The sequence below is a fragment of the Vigna angularis genome, chromosome 3, assembly GCF_016808095.1.
Source record: "Vigna angularis cultivar LongXiaoDou No.4 chromosome 3, ASM1680809v1, whole genome shotgun sequence".
In the NCBI taxonomy this organism is placed as follows: Eukaryota; Viridiplantae; Streptophyta; class Magnoliopsida; order Fabales; family Fabaceae; genus Vigna; species Vigna angularis.
In genome coordinates, this window is record NC_068972.1 from 18394905 (window position 1) to 18414648 (window position 19744).

A 19744-nucleotide genomic window follows, 5' to 3' on the forward strand; every position below is an offset into this window, starting at 1 on the left:
TTGAAGAAGATCGAAGTGGTGAGGGATTTAGAGATTAAACTTCAATTTATTGCTATTTCTCTTGATTTCTGGAGTTAGATTCGTTGAATTGCTTCTGTGTGTTTGGTTTCGGTAAACTAGGGTTTTGAAAGGGAATCCTGTTTCTTGCAGAGTTTTCTGTGATAAATAAGCTGTTGGGTCGACTTGTGTAGCTTTGCAAATAGAGGGGCTGAGGGGATTGAGAAATTTGAAGACTTGGGAAAGTTGGAGAATTTACTTAAAAAGTGTTTGGCAGAAGTTCAGCCTTCGAGTCATGCGATAAATTGGGGTTTAAGCGTGGATTTTGCAACCATGTTTTATTTTTCTTTAAATTTCATGAATGAGATCTATGATGCTTGGTTTGAAGTTGGAATAATTGCTTTTACGAAAAATTTTCCAGTTTAGATGCTGAAAATTTTCCAGTTTAGATGCTGAAAATTTTCAAAATGTCTTGATAACTCTCTATTCTTTCAGCTAGGAACTCCGACGAAGGATCGTCTCCCTGCGCGCATACGGCTGCCCCCACCAAACCGACCACCGCGAAGAGGCCCTCCGCCTGGTCCATGACGTCACCGGCGACCCCAAGCGCCACCAGGATCGCGGCTGGCCGCGGTGTCAGGTCCTCTCTCCTGCCCCCTTTCCGCGCGATAGAGGAGAAACTCTTTCAGTCCGACACCGGTCTCCGCTTGGGCACGTCCAGCCACCGGAGGCAGCGTTCAGCCCTTCTCACCCTCCGTTTCGGCGCGAGTTCTCTTCCTTCTCCATCGAACACCGCCAGTGCCACGAAACGCGGCCAAGGTCGCCGCCAGTTACCGAACCCCGAACACCACCTCTGAGGCAACGAGCGAAACCCTACCGTCGACGAAGCTAGTCACCATCGTTCTCGTCGGAGTTCGTTTCGTCATCGACGCCACCGATGGCGCCTCTCCCTCTCTTTTCTATCCTTTTTATTTACTGGTTGGTTTGGGATTTGGTTCTTGGAATGGTTGATGGATGATCCAGTGAGAAAAATGGGGATGAATTTGACGAATTCTAGAACGGAAAGGGTGGAAATCCGAGAGGGGCTGATCACGGGTGTTGGAGATGAAGGCCCCTGTTGGAGATGAAGGCCCATGAGGTAAGGAAGAAGATGAGGGTGATGAGCAGAGGGGTCAGTGCCACGAAGGGGTGAAGATTGATGATGGTCGTTGGCCGTATGCCACGTCATTGACACGTCATTACCACTACTGTGACTCATTTGCCACGTTTTAATTTTCTAGTGCCAAATAATCAGCCACTTAACACCGTTAGTGTGTATTTAACGAAGATGACTACTTTGACACAAATTTTTTCTATGTTTGGATTCAATTGACACTTTTACACCACGTGAGGACGACAATGAAACTTTTTTAAAAATAAGGATGAATTTGACACAATTCAACCAAACTGGGGACAAAGGAAACAATTAAACCAAAAATAAACGATGAAGTGAACAAGATGAAATGAACAAAATGAAATAAAGGAAACAAAGTAAGACCCACAACGAAGAAAACAGCTGAAACGAAAAAAGAAAGTTGAAGAAAACATCGAAAGAGAACACGTTCAAATGACTTTGCGTTCAATAAATATAAACACCACAATATATATGTTTTGATAAACAATAATTACTGCTTACCTAATTTCTCTTTTATTTATTTATTTATATATATATATATATATATATATATATATATATATATATTTACAAAGGTTAAATTTGTCTTTACAGTAAAACTATAGAAGAAAACCTTAAGATGCAGGAAAAAAGCCCCATAATTGTTTCTTTGCAAAATTATCTCTCAAACTTACCTCTTTCATTTTGTTAATGAAATGCTTCAGTACTTACGGTCATTTGAGTTTTACGAGGACTGTACACATGATGTATAAGAAAGCAAAAGACAAGTTACAGAAAAGAGCTTAATGAATAAAAAATAATTCAAGGATGGTTAGGACATCTAGCTACTGTATTCTACATAGAAAGTGATGAAATCCTATTTACAATAATTTTAAAAAAGAGCCCAAAACAGATACACAAATAAGTTTGTCCACCGTCACACAAGAAATAAAAATGCAACCACGCTCTGACTGCTATGTACATAGCAGGCGGCTTTCAGCTACCCCAGTATGGAAGAATATTAAGACTCCCGGTATTTGGTCAGATCAAATGTGAGGGTTCTCGAACAACTGCCAATGGAAAAATCATTACATACCGCCATCAACATAATGACAATATTTAAATCAATCAATATTTATATCGAGAAATTTACCCTCTTTCAGAATCTCTGTAAACACCAACTAGCGCCTCAGCTTTGTCATAAAAAGTGTCTTTCAGTGATATCACAATACTCTGAAAACCATTTCCACCATCTGCATCCTGGCTAGTCCTTGCCCCTTCGCATGATTTTGAACGAATAAAGCCAGCAACCTTGGCAACATTCAAGTTGTCCAACGCAGCATCAACTTCGTCCAATATAAAAAAAGGTGAAGGCTTGTAACTGAAACAAGAAGAAAGTAGGGATCAATGTCATTGGAACATAACATCAGATCTCAAAGAAATAGTTTTATGTGTGGTGCCAGTGTATTTCTCAGATGAATTTTTATTATTAAAACTCAAACAGTAGTTATCAAGTATTCTTGTTCCAATGCAAGTTGTACAAACAACTCACCTGTGGATGGAGAATAACAATGCAAGTGCTGCAACTGTCTTTTCCCCACCAGATAGTTGCTCCATATCACGGAAACGCTTCGTTGGGGGCATAGCAGTGTACTTGATGCCATGGAGAAATGGATCATCATCATTTTCCAAGTTTAGATATGCTGTTCCCCCCAGTGGATGTGTATTGCTCTTTGTAAGTTGTTTGTAGATTTTATCTATATTACCAGATATATGGTTAAAAGCATCCATGAACAATTGGTACCTGCATCAAATACACACTTAAGCTTCATCAGAAGACAGATGAAATGCAATAAATACAAAGATTTCATTTTCAAGACAACCTCTAAGGTAGAGACAAAAATACTACCAATATAAAAGGTTGTACTTCATCAGAGCATTGTAAGGGGAAATGCAAGACAATAGATGTTCGGAGGAAACTTATCCCCAACCTTGTAAGTGAATTATCAAATATCAAGCTTACCAGATTGGCCTTATAGTAAGCATTGTTTAACATGAGAACATATTTTCAGGATTTGTTAGGTAATGTTACCATCATTGTTCAAATTCATACATAAAGAATGTTACATTCACAGTTTTGAAGGCTGATAAAAAGGTTCTTCTGAATTCTATTATTTGACGCTTGGGTGGTAAATAGTAGAAGACAGCGACTGGATGACTATATGGTGGTGTGTTCTGCTCTACGCTGTCACCATGCTCTGTGGTCACAGTTTTCTCTGCTTGCGGTTCTTGTTGCAATTCTCTCTTGTCATAGTTCCCTCTGCTCCTGGTTTTCTCTACTCGCAGTTCTCTTCACCAAGTTTTTCTTTTCTGCTAGCATGGTGTTCTATTCTTCTCTACTCATGGTTCTTAATCTATATAAAATATTTTTTTGTTAATTTTAAATGCCCTTCTCTGCTTGGGTGGTGTTTTTCAATTATAGAAAACTTTAATTATATAATATGATTTTCTAATTTTGTAATTGAAAATTGAAATTAGAGAGCAATCAAAGGTATGTCTGGGAGTGGATACAATTCTAAGGGCAATCCAAGTGTATCCTTATCTTTAACAATTTATGTTTTCTAATATTTGCATGAACTTATTTTTAGTATAGTGGATTTATTTGGCTCAATTATGTGACTGAAATATTAAATTAGCATATTACTGGCATAAAAAAAATCATACAAAGTAAACTCTTAAAAGTTTATGAATTGAGCTTCCATGTCAAGTTTACGAAGAGTTTACGTAAATTTTCAAGTTTGATAACCTTGCTGACGAGTCTAACGTGGGTGATCCAACAAGATTTTGGCAGGTGGAGGGCAATGCATGATAAGTTGCTGAAGAACAAGGCATGAGAATACATGACTGGGATTACAGTCATGCAAATTCTTAGGGTGGGTTACACTGCTCAAGGCACACTTAACCCTAATATCTGTGGCCAAAAAGGTGACAGCCAGCAGCAAGTTGCAGCAGACGGACTGGTAACAAAGAGAACAAAGCAGGACCTTACCCACTCTGAATCCAACTTGAATTTAAAGATGAGTAAAATCAGTGAGTATATTTCTCAGCTGATGTAATTTTTATAGATGTGAAAAGATGAGAAGAGTACAGAACAAGGAACAGCCCAAGTCTCTTGATCCCTAGACTGTGTACAACCAAAAAGAGGCTATATAAAAGTTGTTCAACAAAGTAGTAATTAACTATTTTAACAGTATAATATCACTTGTTAAAAATAACTTCTTCAAACAAATAGTCATTCAATTATTTTGTGACATCATTTTTTATGTAATTTTAAGACTCCTTTAGTCCATCCACCAAAACACTAAAAACCATTGCCTACGTAGTAATATTATAATACAAGTAATGACAAAAATGGAACTAAAATAACATGTACCTTCTCTGCTTAACCTCATTGAATCTCTGTGTTTTTTCCCTCTCCTCTTTCCTGACAGCTTCAAACTCCTCAGTTACAGCTCTTTCCTTTTCCAACAGAGCCTCATATTGGTCCAATGCCTTCAAATTTGGTGCTGTTCTTTCAATCTCAGCTACCAAGGCATCAATTTTTTGCTTAAAGTCTCCCTCAATTTTATCCCTGTCTGAGTGCCTCTTATCTTTCAGTGCCCTACTTAGTTGATCAAAATCAAAATGTGGGCCTGGTACCGAGTTATCAGTATCCATGGGATCTGATATGATAGGGAGGTTAATCTGTTCAAGTTCACACTTATCTAATATTTCCTGCTTTTGCACATCCAACTGACCAATCTGTGCCTTCTGTAAATACACTAAAGATGTTGGCTATCTACACTTTGCATGCAAGTTACACAAGAGACAAGAATTATTGTACATCTAACCTTGGAATTTATCAGGCGAATAAGTTTGGATATGTTTGTTGTGGCTGCAGAAGCTTTCTTCTTCCACTCTTGGATTTCCTTCTCACATTCTTCTGACTTTGATTTCCACTCTTCAAGGGTAGAAAGAGAACAGAGGAAGAATAAGATCCCAAACGAAGACATAAAATAAAGTAATAGTGGGTCTGTATTCCCATCAATTTGAGATAGAAATAGCGCAGGGCTACCGAAATAATCAAGCTTTCACTTCATCAGCATCCCCAGTATGCCACAAATATATCATACAGCAAACACAGTAATCAAATATACCTTTAACTTCTTCCTTTAACTGATTAACCTCTTCAGCAGACTTCTCAGCTGCTACCTTCGCTGCAGCCTCTCTGTCCTGTACACGTTTTAAATCTTTCTCTAAAGCACTTAGAGAAGCTTCCAATTCTAGAATTCTTGAACTCATGTCCCGATTTTGCTCATATTCTAACCTATAGAATAATTTTAAAAAATACAAACAAATGAAAGCATAGATTAAATAAACAGCACCTAGCTAGATGGGGAAAAAAAACTGAAAGTTAAGCTTCAAATATTTTCTTTTTGTGATTTTTGCTCTTTATCAATTTTCTAAGGTAATTAAAAACCTTCTGAACATAAAAGGAGATGCAGTAAAAGAAACTTCGGTAATTGGGAACACTACATGTAGCATAGACAATAATTCATATCACAACGAAAAACTTCAGTTAAATTACTATTTAAGATGCGGAAAACAAGAACTTAAGCCTGGCTTCTATACTGCAGAATCCATTATTTGAGCCATGGATCAAACCCCAAGAGCTATGAATCTAAAATTACTTATGTAAAATAGATCCAGACAATGAAATAGGTACCAGACAGATATTTTCTGACCACCTACAGACTTATGTATCGTATCAATTATGCAAACCTAATCTTCAATACATAATCCTATAACTAGCGTTTCCATCTCCCAGTTATATAGTAATCAGTACTGAAAGAAAAGTAGAACTCGGAATCCTAGACTTGATTGAACATCAAAATTTCTATTTTTCCTCTTTCCTCTTTCTCATTTCCATCAATCTTTTTTTCCTGTTGATTGTAGTTGTATACTGTGCTAGTTGCTGGTATTTAAAACACTTTTAGGAATGCACGTCGTATTACTTGTATGTAAGATCATAAACACCTTCATGCATGTAAATTATGTAGGTCAAGTTAACAGACTGCGAGAGATGTAATTTAAGTACAAGAAAAGGAACACACTGATATTTTAATTTTGAAAGTTGGCTACTCAAGTTCAGCCTCTCTTCCGCTATATTTTGAGCGGCCTTGAGTCTATTTTCTTCATATTCACGGATGTTTGCTACCCCAACTGACTTGCTGAAGTCTCTGTATATCCTATCAGTAATTTCATTTATGCGCCTCTCAAGCTTTCGTATTTCTGCATTGCTCTTGTTAACAGCATCGTTTAACTGCATAGCATAAACATCAAGTAACCAGTCAGATATACAACGATATTGCTACAAACAAATTAAAGAAATGTGAATACAACCTTCTTCAGCTCTGGACTGATACATTCAATTCTTTCTTTGATTGTCTTCTTTTCGTGGCCCAGATTTGAAAGTTTATCTTCAATGCTTCCCTGGAAAAGGTAAGAGCATAAAAATAAAATTCCTTGAAATATTCCATATGAAACAAAAGAAATAAATGTCATCAATTAGAAAGATTCTTACCCATACCAAGACAAAACTATAATTTATCTAACTACGGATTCACAAAAATGTTTATTGTCAAGCACGGAATTAAATAACATTGTTAGAATAATTACATTTATGTATTATCATTCTGCAGTCACAATTTGGTCTAGCGATCACCGGATTTGGATCGCCTCTCCACACCAACCCCACCAGTGGCAAAGTCCTCCACGCACCGCCACACACATCATCTTTGTGTGCTGCGAACTGGCAGGTGTTGTCCACGCACCACCATCCACTCATCACAACAACACTGCGTCACCTCCAAGTTGTCGACGAACCCCCCTCTCTTTGTTCTGACCCTCAAAACTTTACTTCATGAAGTCCAAAAGCCACCCTTGTGGAAAGTCACCTAGGGTTTTTTGCTTACCTGGTTGTTTTTGTTCCCTTGATCAAAAATGGTGACTAGAAGTGTTATTTCATTCTCTGAAAGTCCCTCAATTACTTTCGAGAAGCTAAATGGGAAAAACTACCTACCTTGGTTTGTTGCCATCCAAATGTGGTTTCTTGGCCAAGGACATTATGGCCACCTTGAGCCAGATGGAAGCCATGCTAGTTGAAAAAGCTTAACAGTGGAAACAAGCATATTTCTAGTTGTGTGCCCTGTTATGGCAATTCGTGGAACCAAGACTTCTTATGTCCCTTGGAGTTTTCAAAACATGTCACTCCTTTTGGAAGAAAGCTCATAGCACCTATGTGAATGATATTTAACGTCTCTATGATACGACAAACAAGCTTGCGTCTCTTAAAATGACAGACCATGATATGGTATTGTTAGAAGTGGACTTTAAGCCTAACTCAACCCAAAATCGGTTTGTAGGGTGAGGTTTGCATCCACTTATAAACCATGAAATGGCCTTATCTCTAGTCGATATGAGACTTCCAACACACCTCCCTCACGCCGAGGTATATACATCTCGAGCGTGAGATTAGACATTTTTAATGGGTGGTCCCATAGAGGCCCGATAGCGGGTGGAACAATATACCCAGCAAACAACAAATATCGCTAAGATAGACTCTAACCATGGCTTTGTACTGCAAAAAAAAAAACACTGCAGCAATGAAGGTTGCTGTCTGGGGTTTTGTTTGCGACAGCAATGAAGGCTAACCACTTGACTGAAGATGCTCCTAAAGAAGAAGATCCCAAATTTACAAAATGGGATGAAGAGGATTCTATGATCATGGCATGGCTATGGAATTCCATGATCCCAGAAATCACTTATACTTGCATGTTTCTTAATTCTGCCAAGGAAATTTGGAATGCAATGGAGCAAACATACTCCAAAGCTAAAGATGCTGCTCAAATATATGATGTGAAGGTGAAAATTGTTGCTGCAAAACAGGGCAACAAGACTGTTACAGAGTATGCCAATCAACTTAAATCCCTATGGATGGAATTAGACCATTACAGGGTAATCAAAGCCAAGTGCTCAGATGATTCTGCAATGCTCAAAGATTATATTGAGCAAGATAGAGTCTATGATTTTTTGGTGGGGCTAAACTCTGATTTTGATCAAGTAAGAGTTCAGATCCTTGGAAAAGAAAAAATTCCAGGTATTAATGAAGTAGTAGCTATGGTCAAAAGTGAAGAAAGTAGAAGGGGAATAATGCTAGAAACTCCAATCATGGAAAATTCAGCCATGGTAGCTGCTGGATCGGCCATGATGGTTGACCAAAAAGAGGGGGGAATAGCCAATATGGAGAAGAAAGGTGGAGTGTGGTGTAGCTTCTGTAACAAGCCTCGCCACACTCGTGATAAATGTTGGAAGCTGCACGGAAAGCCACCTAGTAGAGATTGGGGATCCCAACACCGTGACAAGGAGTGGGGAATAAAGGGAGACAACACTAGAAAGGGTGGACAGGCACACATAGGTGCTGCAACCAATGAAGAAAATATGGGAGGAGTGCTTCCACTTAACCAGGATGAAGTAGAGCAGATGAGATCATTCCTCACCAAGTTGGATAAGTCACCAAGTAGTTGTTCACTGGCACATTCAGGTACGTTTGGCGAGTTCCTTTCTTTTGGACTTAATGTCTCAGATAAAAACCCTAACCCATATTGGATACTAGATTCTGGGGCAAATGACCACATGACACCCCTACCTAAAAATTTCTCATCATAGGTATCCTTTATGACTGAAGCCTAATCAACTGTTGAGGAATTGAGGATGTTTCTGGAAGTTGAATATTTTGAGGACATCAAGAAGAAACTTGACAAATATTATATGGTGTTGATCCTTCGTGTTTTACATCTAGACTTTAATCATATCATACATCAATTTTTGACTAGTCATGAGGTCCCACAATGGAAACCTTGACCACACGCCTTCTCCATGTCCTGGTGCCTCAAACTCAGGAAGATCATTAGCTAGTGGGACTATCTGTCATGGTTTCCATACGAGGAAGAGGAGGAGGACGTGGAGGTCGAGGACGTCCTCAATGCACGTACTGTAAAAGGATTGGTCATACCCAAGAGAATTGCTACTCCTTGCATGGTTTTACTTCCAAAACAGCCAATATCTCTAAGGTTGAAACTACCAAATCCAAGTTCACTACAATGAATATCAAGAGTATCTATGCTTAAAGTCTAATAGCTTGGCACAAACATCTCAATATCCAAGTACATCAACAATCTACATTTCTCAATCCATGGGATAAAAATTCACGAGTAATTAACTCAAGTGATTTTGATCACATTTCTGGAAATACCTTTGTTCTCAATCATTTCCTTTCAAGAAAAACCTCATTTCATAACCTTTGCAAATGGCTCTAAAACTTCCTCAAAGGGAGTTGGTCAAGTTTCCTTGTCTCCCTCCCTAAATCTGAAGTTTGTCCATTTTCTCCCTATTTGTCCTTTCAATTAATTTTCTTAAGCCAGTTAACCAAAATTTTACAATGTTCAATAACTTTTGATTACAAATCTTGTTATAAAGGAGTGTGGTTCAGGGAAACAAATTGGAGGATATGAAGTTGGAGGATTATACCATTTTGGATCTCGTCCAAGGGTGTCGTGTTTTGCAGCTCCTAGTCCTAAAATTTTACATGATCGGCTTGGCCATCCTTATTTGTTAAAATTAAAAAAAAAATGTATCCTGAACTTAGTGGTCTCCAGACCTTAGAATGTAAGTCATGTCAATTAGGAAAGCATGTTAGATCTACCTTAACTAAAAGGTTTCAATCAATGTGTAATTCTAGTTTCTCTACTATCCACTAGGATATTTGGGGCCCTAGATGAGTATTCAAAGATGTACTTGCGTTTATCTTATGAAAGATTGCTCTGAATTTTAACCATCTTCACATCCTTTTTAAATGAAATCAAGAATTAATTTGGTCAAGTAGTCAAAATCTTAAGAAGTGTTATGCCAAAGACACTTCTCATCCACTTTTCTTGCAATCTTGAGTTCCCAAGGTATATTACATCAGTCCACTTGATCTCATACATTGCAGCAAAATGGTATAGCAGAAAGGAAAAATAGACACTTGGTTGAAACTACTCATACCCTTTTGCTTGGTGTCTATATTCTTGTCCATCACTGAGGGGATGTCATCTTAACCGCATGTTTCCTTATTAATAGGATGCCTTCCTCCTTTCTCAATCATAAAGTCCCTTTATCCATTCTCTTTCCAAATGATCCTCCCTTTCAGACCTCTCCTCGAGTTTTTGGCTGTGTATGTTTTGTTCATGACATGTCTCTAGGGCTAGACAAGCTTTCCGCTTGTGCTATCAAATGTGTCTTCTTGTGTTATTCTCGACTTCAAAAATGGTATCAGTGGTACTCTCCTGGAACCAAGAAGTACTACATGTCTACCAATGTTACATTCTTTGAACAAACTCCTTACTTTTCTCCATCTATTCACGATGTTCATATCCTCCCATAGGTCCTTCATTTTTCAGTGGTTGAGTCCAATATCTCCAATGTCTCTATCAATCCAAGTCTTGATCAAAGTCCTCCTGAACCCTCCTCTCCACATATTGATATTGTCCAACACAGGACCCCGATGGATAGTCCACTTCATACCATGCCTCTTGGTGAAGCTGATTCAGGTTGGCCCATTACTCTCAGAAAAATACTCGTTCCACTCAAAGAGGTGTGAATCTATAGATACACTAGACATAACAGAAGGGTCACAAACAATTAGGACATTGACTTGATTAGATGGGGACGCAATAGGAGAAGGATTGGACTTAAAGTATGAGGAAAACTCAGTGAAGGTGACATTAACGAAATAGCAATTAAGAGAAGGAAAGAAACATTGGCTCGGGGTGGCACATAAAGGCTTTGATCACCGCAATTTTTGCTGCACAATGGCCGCCTAACCGGGACGAGCAAAACAATGGTGTCACTAGTCCAAGCGGCAGTAGTAACTAAAGCAACGGTGACAACAACAGCAACAATGGTGACAGCAGTGATGGTGATAGTAGCAATGGTGACGATAGTAGTGACTACGATCACACAAGGAAACCAAATTGGGCGGTGGTAGCTTGATCATGGAAAAAACCAAACATTAGAAGAAAAAAACTAATATTGCTAGAAAAAAAAAATAGCAACAGTGAATGGTGGGTTCAACAAGGAGGAAAGGACTAAACCTAGTTCTAGATACCATGTCAAAATAAAAGAGAGAAAGAGGCATAGGCTAAATACCCAATGCGTATTAAACACATGGGGTTGTGCATTTATAAATAGGAAAATACAAAGATGGATCTAAGTCCATTACATGTAATAATAGCTAATGAAAATGAGCTCGAAACAGCATATATACATTTAATAAGCTGTTATGGGAAACTCATTGCAACAAGTGTATGCTTTATAAGCAGTTATTTTGTGGATAAGCCAAAATATAAGTTTTTTATAAACAAATCCAAAGTGTCACACAAATTGTGTCCTCAACTGAGTCAATACACATATAGCAAGCACAGCACACCAAACATTCTAGGGACAAAGAAAAAGAGAAATGAAACCACAAAAAGTATGAAATAAGAATTGCATGCTTGATTGTACCACAACAACAAAAGACTATCAGCTTTCGTGTTTGATTGTACCTTCTCAATTTCGGCATATTGAATTTTCTTCTCAAGTCCACTAATTTTTCCAGATGCTTCAGACTCTTTAAGGTGCATATCCCTTATTGATCCTAGTGATTCCAACTCTGCTTCATATTGCTCTTTCTTTTTATTAAGTCCTGAAAAAAAAAACATGTTTACTGAAGGAGCACAAGCTTTGACTTGAAAATTTTTTAAAAATTATAAAAACCTTCAATTTTCTTGTCATCCCACTGTTTTGACCTTGCTTCCATTCCACCACTAGTGCCTCCAGTCATTGTGCCGGATTTTGTGAGCAGAATTCCATCAACAGTTACAACTAAGCAAATTATAGAACAATGTTCACTAATATCCCATCTGATAATCATGATTGTATTAAATGCACCAGGATTACATAACATGCATTATAAGTACAAAAAAGGATTACTCTCCAAAAGCCAGAAGGTCTGTTAGATAAGAAACGAATTTACAAAATAGACAAACTCAAAGTACAAAGACAAGGGAGTTAACTAAAAGTTACAAACTGTGTGCCAAAAAAGTACAAATAACAAAAGCCAGGGGAAAAAAATGCATGGGGATCAAACAGGAAAATCTATGTACTTAAGTTTTAAAGCGGTATCAGTAAGAACATTAAGAACCAGTAGAGGATAGAAAGAAAAAAAGGTCTTCCTACCTTTAAACCTCTCTCCACTCCAGCTTAAAATTTTGGCCTCTTCCAGATCATCACAAACAAGAGTGTTCCCAACAGCAAAGAGAATTGCCTTCTCCAAGGAGGGATCAAACTTGCACTAGTTAAGTTGAAAATACTTGAACCACTTTTCAGCTTGTTATAGGGGTATAACTAACTAGATCAACAGAAAAGTATGAACAAAACACTTGATAATGGAGTATTCACAAGCAGGTGAAGAGAAAATACATGAATAATAGACCACCTACTTATAATCCAACAATGGCATCTGGCCTTAAAGGAATTCTCTAAAGCAACAGTATATAGAATAGTATTTTTATGAGTAGAAACTACTGAACAAAATTTGCAAATCTAACAAAAAAATTATATATCCAATTAGAGAGAGGATTTGATTTTAGTGAGCTACATGAAACAGAAAGGATAACAGAAACAAAAGCATAGAGCAATACACAACAAGATGGGTGGGAACAATGTAAACAGTTTGAAACTAGAAACCAAATGACTGGAAAACATTGATGATGTTAAGATGTAGCAGCTCTATGCATCACAATGACAGACAAGGTTACTCCACCCACAGAAACAGTCATTTGCGTGATTTTGTTTTCTAAGGAGATTACACATTCCTGTAGGATTTTGAATGTACAATTCAAATGCAGCATGAAGCATAACAACCTTTTCCCACTAGGTATGGTCAACTACTTGGATCATACAATGCCATTGACCTCAAAGCAGAAAGCATTTTGTATAAAATGGCTGGACAAAATATTTGACTGCATAAAAAGGTGATGTGTGCATTGATGAGTAGTCAACTCATCACCTTTTTTTGCCTTCCCATTCAAAAAATTTCAAGCAATGTGGTTAACATCACAAATTACTAATTTTTCAAATTAGTCAAAACAATAAAGTTGCAAAGGACAGGCTATATAACAAAGGTAAATTTCAAGAAATGCTCAGTTTCGTTAGAACAGATTCTTATTACAAATTTGCAAACATAAACAGAACCAGTTCTTCATGGTAGTCACTAGAGAAAAAGGATATTGAATCACATCAAAGACCAGTTTTGCTGTACCCCCTAATGTGCGCAATCTTTCCATTATTGGCTTCACCCGAACTGATTCCAGAGGAATAAATGTCTGGGGAGGAAGCCTCTGATCTTTTAAATACTGAAAGGCAAAGAAATCAATACCAATAAATATAACAAAGTGAAGTAAACGGAACCAAGTATAAAAGTTCAATGTTCAAAAAAGCAAATCTGAAATTTTAACACCAGAATTATGGCTTACAACAATTATGCAAAACCTTAATGAAATAAGAAGCAAATTTTCTACCAAATTTAGACAATTCGGTTGCCACAACCAAAGAACCATGTCAATCATAACAAAATCCACCAGGATGACAGTAAAGATGCAGCAAGTCAAAATTTATTAAAGTCATCAAGGATGAAAAGGCAATAAAATGAAGGTCCAGCAGCTTGAAGGTACCAAACAAGCTTAATGCTCAAGCCTCAGTCAACAAGGTTTATGTAGCACATAAATTGTTATGAAAATTTTGAAGTGCATAGTAAATTTAATATTTATCTTTTGTATTTTTTTCAGAGCTGAAGTATGTTGTGTAATCAACACTACTGGAGAAAAAAAGGGCATTCGAATCAAAAACAACAAAAACCTATCAACATTAAATAGAGTCTGTGAGTTCTAAAACAAGACTAAGTAATCATGCAATTGAAAACAAAAAGTACAATGGTACAAACAGAATATTAGGAAACTTATTAGGACCTTGATGCATTCCTTCCCAGTTGACTCCTTGTCAACTACAACTGCATCCATAAATTTACCCATAGCAACAGTAACAGCAAGGTTATACTTCTTCTGTGTTGGCCTACAAAGATCAGTCATGCGACCATGAACTCCTTGAAACAGGCGCTTCAGAGTCTCAACAGCCTGAGACAACCTAACATCTCTCTCACTTTCATATCTATCAGCCCTCAATTCACGAAGTTGATTTTCTACTTCACCAATTTTTAACCTCAAATTTTCATATTTTTTCCTGCAGATCAAAAGGAGCAACACCATTTCAAAAACATCATCAGTAATGAGCTTAAATGTAGTAGGAAGCTTTAACAGTTTTCAAAAAAGAAACATTCAATAAAAGTACTTGGAATCACGAAGTTTGTCCTGCATCACACGTAGTTCCTTTTTCAGGTTATCAAGGCCAGCTTTAGTTTTTGCAGAATTATCACGAATCTTTTCACCCCTTGCTCGCATCTGTTCTTCCTGTGAATTCAGTTCAGATTCCCTGTTTCTTAACTGTTGAAGATTTTCTTCCAAATTCTTTTGAGCTTCGCTATCAGCATTTAGTTTCCTATCTAGAAGCTCCTTTTCTTCTCTAAGCTTTGCAGTTTTCATCCCAGCCTCCTCTTTGCTGCAGGTACAAGTTCCAACACACAAAAAAAAAATAGCAAATGAAAAATTAATATCCATGACAATTGCTAAATATTAAAATATTATAAATTTTTTTCATGGCAACAAATATGCTACCAGAAGATAGAATTGATGAAATTCAGTCCAATGAAATAGATTTAAGTCCTCATGAGAACAAATGTGCTATCAGGAGGCTCTAATTGAGAAGACATGGCCAAGCTGCTAATGAGAGGCGATAAAATACCATAAGCAATGAATACATGTTCCAACTGATTCCCAATTTCAACCCACATGAAATAAAGTACTTTCCTTCAACAAAAAGAAAAAAAAAACATACACAATTGACAAAATAGCTTCACCTTATATCGCTAACAGTCTAGCAAACAGATTATCACTCTAGACCAGCGTAATCAAATAAAATGAGTACACAGTGCATATGGCACACATGATATTAAGTGCATACCAAAACTCATTTTAGAAAAAGAAAACCAAAATTATATATATGTATATATATATATATATATATATATATAGAGAGAGAGAGAGAGGGAGAGAGAGATTGGCTAACAGCTACAACAAATAAGCACTCACATTCGAAAATACTCATCCAAATCATTGCCTTGCAAATCAAGCTCATGATCAACATCCCGTCCCTTTTCCTGAAGGTCTGCCATTTTTGCTGTAAGATCCTGGATGCCATTCTGTAGTAATGCAATATCAGCATCATGCTTCATCCGTTCAACCTTTTTTTTATCAAGTTCTTTCTTCCCTTTTTTAATTTTTGATGTAATACGAGTCATTTCCTCCTTTAACTTCAGAAGCTCGGGCTGCTGCTAGGAGAGCATAAAATTCAGTCTATTAAGAGCATAACAAATACGAACAATAGGACTACAACTAGATGATTCAGGCACTCCCAGCTCTTTACCTCTCTTTTGTGTCTACAGGAGTTGTCATCCTTACCACTCACTAAACCCAGATTAACAAAACCACATTCCAAACCTTAAAATTGCAATTTCCATCCCAGTTTTCTTCAAAATACATATGACCGCAAGCAACAAAGTTCAATGAGTAAAGCATAGAATCAACCTATGTAAAACTTTCAGTAGCTGGAATTGATAATATTATGATGACAATAATCTTAAAGTATAGTACACACACCCCAGATGTAGGAAACATACTTACACTCTTATCAAGTTTGCTGTTTTTCTCATTAATTCTCTTTTCCCGCATTGTAATCTCTTTGAGATATTTGGCCTGCTCTTTTTTCTTTTTACTAGCTTCATTTTCAAAATTTTCCAGCTCTTTAACAACACCTTCACGACTTCTCTCCTCATCTTCAAGATCCTTAATTGTTTTAACATAATCATTATGTATATTAAACAACTGCCACAAGAAATGTTCTCTCTTCATAGATTTCTGCATGAGAAAAAAACAAATACTTGAAAACTTTGCTTGCCACAGTAAGATTGATCGACATCAAAACAGAAAATGCACAAAATCCAGGAATTTCATCATATTTTTTCTTCAGTTGAAAGTAAATAATATCTAGCGACACTTGGATTAAAGATAATGTAGTGGTACAGTTTTCCACAAATTCAATTATGGGAAGCTAATTTACCAAAGAAATTAGAAAGAATACCATTACGTCAGCTTAAGCAAATCCAAAAACGAGGAAACAGAAACAGGGGAAACATAGAGGCCACTGAAAGTGGCACCTTCAATTCATTGTCAATAGCCTTTGGATCTTCAAGAGAAAGATCCAATTTTAATCAACTATCTCCATCAAGTATCCAACCAGATCAGATGGAGCAACGAAGGTAGAAAACTCAGAAAAGCAGTGACATCATAGAAGCATTGACGTAAGGCAGTAATAGGAAAACTGAGGGTGAATTTCTTACTTTTTACTTGTTATAGTTACTAGAAGTACCACCCTGCCTTGGTCTAATCAGTCATGCAGCAGAAAAAGTACAATAAAACAGAATAGTAAGGCATAAAATAAACTAAGCAAAGTGTACTACATCAAGCTAGAACAGTCATATTGGAGCCGCAGTCAACCTACACACATACATAGTGCACACACAAACACACATACATTGAGACAGATCCACTACCAGTTCTTGTTGCAGGCGGAGATGCTTCTCTGCTTCTTCCTTTTGTTCTTTCTTCTGCTTTCTTTCCATAACAACAGTCTTCTTCTTCTGATAAACAAGTGCTGATTTTTCTTCAGCAGTGCCTTTTTCCTCTTCAAACTGCTCATAGTCCCTCTTGCACTCATCAGAGCCAGATATCTGCTCCACCAGTGCAGTGAGCTCTTTGGGATTCTTCGACGCAATGGACTCAACATCACCCTGCAAAACTTAGCATTGTCAATTGAGAAAAGTAACAAATTTAAGTGATAATTAGATGAACTTCTCTACAAAGTGTTAATCGTCCTTGCTATAATGCGGAGGAAGCAGAACTGCCACTACTAGAACCACCATAGCATGGGGTTTAAGTGTACTGTCCATAGTGACCTAATGGCGGCTGGAAATAGGACACTCACACTATTTGTAGTTTCCTAAAAGTCCTTGAATAAAGGCATTGGGGCATTTTTTTAAGGGGCTATTTGGGATTTCAATTTCAAAAACAAAATTTGAAATATGACTTAAAAGAGATGACAGTTGATGATTCCTATCTAAGTAACTTAGATTTGACTTCTATTGATATTTAGTAGTATATTTTGTTTAAGATGCCTATACCTATTATTTTTAATTGCTTATTATGAGTATTTATAAATGTCATGAATTTTTAGTATATTTTTAATTATTTTTAGAACATATGTGCATATAGTATACATAATATAAACATTAACTATATTTAGAAAATTTAGGAATAGTTGTTATCCCATGATCCGTTATCCCACTTTTAGATCCAGTAACGAGGGGCGTTTATGATCTGACCCCGTCCATTGACCCATTACAACCCAAAGTTAATTTGGATGGATTCCCGTTATGAGATTAGACACAAGGAACTTTGAGATGGGTTTTGGTTGTGCTTCGACTCGTCCCAAGTCCTATATTTCTTTAAAAGTATTATATTTTAAAAAATTATACATTAGTAATACAATATTTTCACTTGATAGACAATATTTTGGGAAAACACGATACTGTATTTATATTAGAATAATAGCATTATATATCTTGAAATATATTGTAAAATGTATAAATGTAAGCATATGCTTCTTTAATTTTACGATTTAATTATACATAATATTAATATTCATATATTATGTTCACAATCAGGTTAACCCAGTCTTTCTCCTATTATTTCGGTTCTTAACTAGATTGGCTACGGGCACAACTATATAACCTTAACAATGTTTCAGGTTGGGTAGTATATGATAGAACATCCCTACTGGGCTGGGGGCAGCTATTATAAGATAGAAAAATAAGAAAAAAATGAAATGAGTTTATCCATAATTTAAAGTTAGCTAAATTGGAAAAGTTCACTAATATAAATTTTCAAAAAGAAAAGGTTTAACTTGTGCACAGAATAATTTTAGTTACAGATAAATTCATTTCATGTTTTCTTCTTATTTTTTCCATTTTTAGAAGTATCAAGTTTTTATGAAAAAGTCAAAATAAATCATATATGCACCTTAGCTTTTGGGGATTTTAAGGTTTTAAACCACTGCTTATCCATACTTTCTTATATTTACTCATATGCAACCTCACTTCTAGGAGAAGTTAATCCAGAGGTTTCTTATATAGAAACCAATGGCATAAGCAGGACAAATATTGAAGCAGAACCTGAAAGACCAAGAAATTGCGAGCTTTGATGAGGATGCCGAGGGACTTGAGTCTGTTGTTGTAGGCGTCCCAATTGACGAGGGTGTCGTCGATGCGGTACTCGCTGGAGCCGGCGCTGGTGATGGTGCGGGTGAATCTAATCTCAGTGGAGTTGGCGAGGTGGTAGACAAGGCGGACGAAGGCTCGGCGACCCTTCTGGTCTTTCTCGCGGTCGTCGAAGGCGTAGATGAGGTCCTTGAGCTGCGCGCCGCGGAGCTGGCCGGTGCGGACGCCAAGGACGAAGCTGATGGCGTCCATGAGGTTGGACTTACCGGCGCCGTTGGGACCGATGATGGCGGTGAAGTCGTAGAAGGGGCCGATAATTTGGAACCCCTTGTAGGACTTGAAATTCTCCACCTCCAGACAGTGGATTCTCCCCGGAGAGAGGAGCGACGGCATGGTTGCGTTCAGAGTGAAACCGTGAAACTGTGAACCCTAGGAATAGTTAAGATTTGGGAATTGAAATGGATGGGGAAAATTGGCGGGAGAAGAAACCCTAACCGAGAGTGAACTTATATGGTGATGCAAGTAGATAGTAACAGAAACAAGAGTGCGAGAAGCAATGGTAAAATCAGTGAAATCGGGGATCTTCGCCTTTCAATTACGACGTCAACGTCTTTAGATTCAAAGTCTATAATATCAGCAAAAAAAAATTACGATTGTTTATGGCGGGATAGATACTGTTTGATTAGCAATGAACATTTAGAATTTTATTGTTCAATTGTTTGTTTAAGATTAGGTTTAACAGGTTCGAGGTCCTATATCTATGGGTTCGTTTCAATTGGGTTCTCTAATTTTGAAAGTGATCAATTTGGTCCTTAATTTAACAAAATTGAGTCAATAATACTCTTTCTCTTAAATGTAATGGATGGCATTAACTTTTTAAACATATGGTATGTTAAAGCATCATTCAAATAAAACTGTGCCACCTGCAAATATAAGGATCTCCGAAGTTATTAAACCTTTAAGATTAA

The 19744-nt window shown here is 37.1% G+C and overlaps 1 protein-coding gene across 4 annotated transcripts; it reads right to left on the reverse strand.

Annotated features, from left to right (window-relative positions):
• Nucleotides 1–1939: 1939 nt before the first annotated feature.
• On the reverse strand, nucleotides 1940–19435 carry LOC108325886 (structural maintenance of chromosomes protein 1). 4 transcript variants are annotated; one of them, XM_052875366.1, is made up of 18 exons: nucleotides 18732–19435; nucleotides 17055–17291; nucleotides 16126–16359; nucleotides 15535–15644; nucleotides 14678–14944; nucleotides 14299–14569; nucleotides 13562–13686; nucleotides 12509–12618; nucleotides 12047–12154; nucleotides 11836–11975; nucleotides 6593–6682; nucleotides 6304–6512; nucleotides 5347–5516; nucleotides 5041–5150; nucleotides 4584–4960; nucleotides 2703–2954; nucleotides 2304–2531; nucleotides 1940–2220 (listed from the first exon to the last, which is right to left on the reverse strand). In XM_052875366.1, exons 1-18 carry the CDS (start codon nucleotides 19167–19169, stop codon nucleotides 2172–2174), a joined length of 3525 nt encoding a protein of 1174 aa, XP_052731326.1. In that variant the 5' UTR covers nucleotides 19170–19435; the 3' UTR covers nucleotides 1940–2171. The 4 variants fall into 4 exon arrangements, with proteins under 4 accessions (XP_052731326.1, XP_017414493.1, XP_052731327.1 ...); XM_017559004.2 differs by having other exon boundaries at nucleotides 15535–15773; XM_052875367.1 differs by lacking the exon at nucleotides 16126–16359 and having other exon boundaries at nucleotides 15535–15773.
• Nucleotides 19436–19744: the final 309 nt, after the last annotated feature.

Excerpts from the sequence above, each read along its gene's own strand:
- LOC108325886 (XM_017559004.2), bottom strand. The coding sequence starts at position 19,169 with ATGCCGTCGCTCCTCTCTCCGGGGAGAATCCACTGTCTGGAGGTGGAG. Across the intron at positions 6,683-11,835 it reads AATATGCCGAAATTGAGAAG|GGAAGCATTGAAGATAAACT; the intron begins GTACAATCAAAC and ends TACCTTTTCCAG. Across the intron at positions 4,961-5,040 it reads TTCGCCTGATAAATTCCAAG|AAGGCACAGATTGGTCAGTT; the intron begins GTTAGATGTACA and ends GTGTATTTACAG.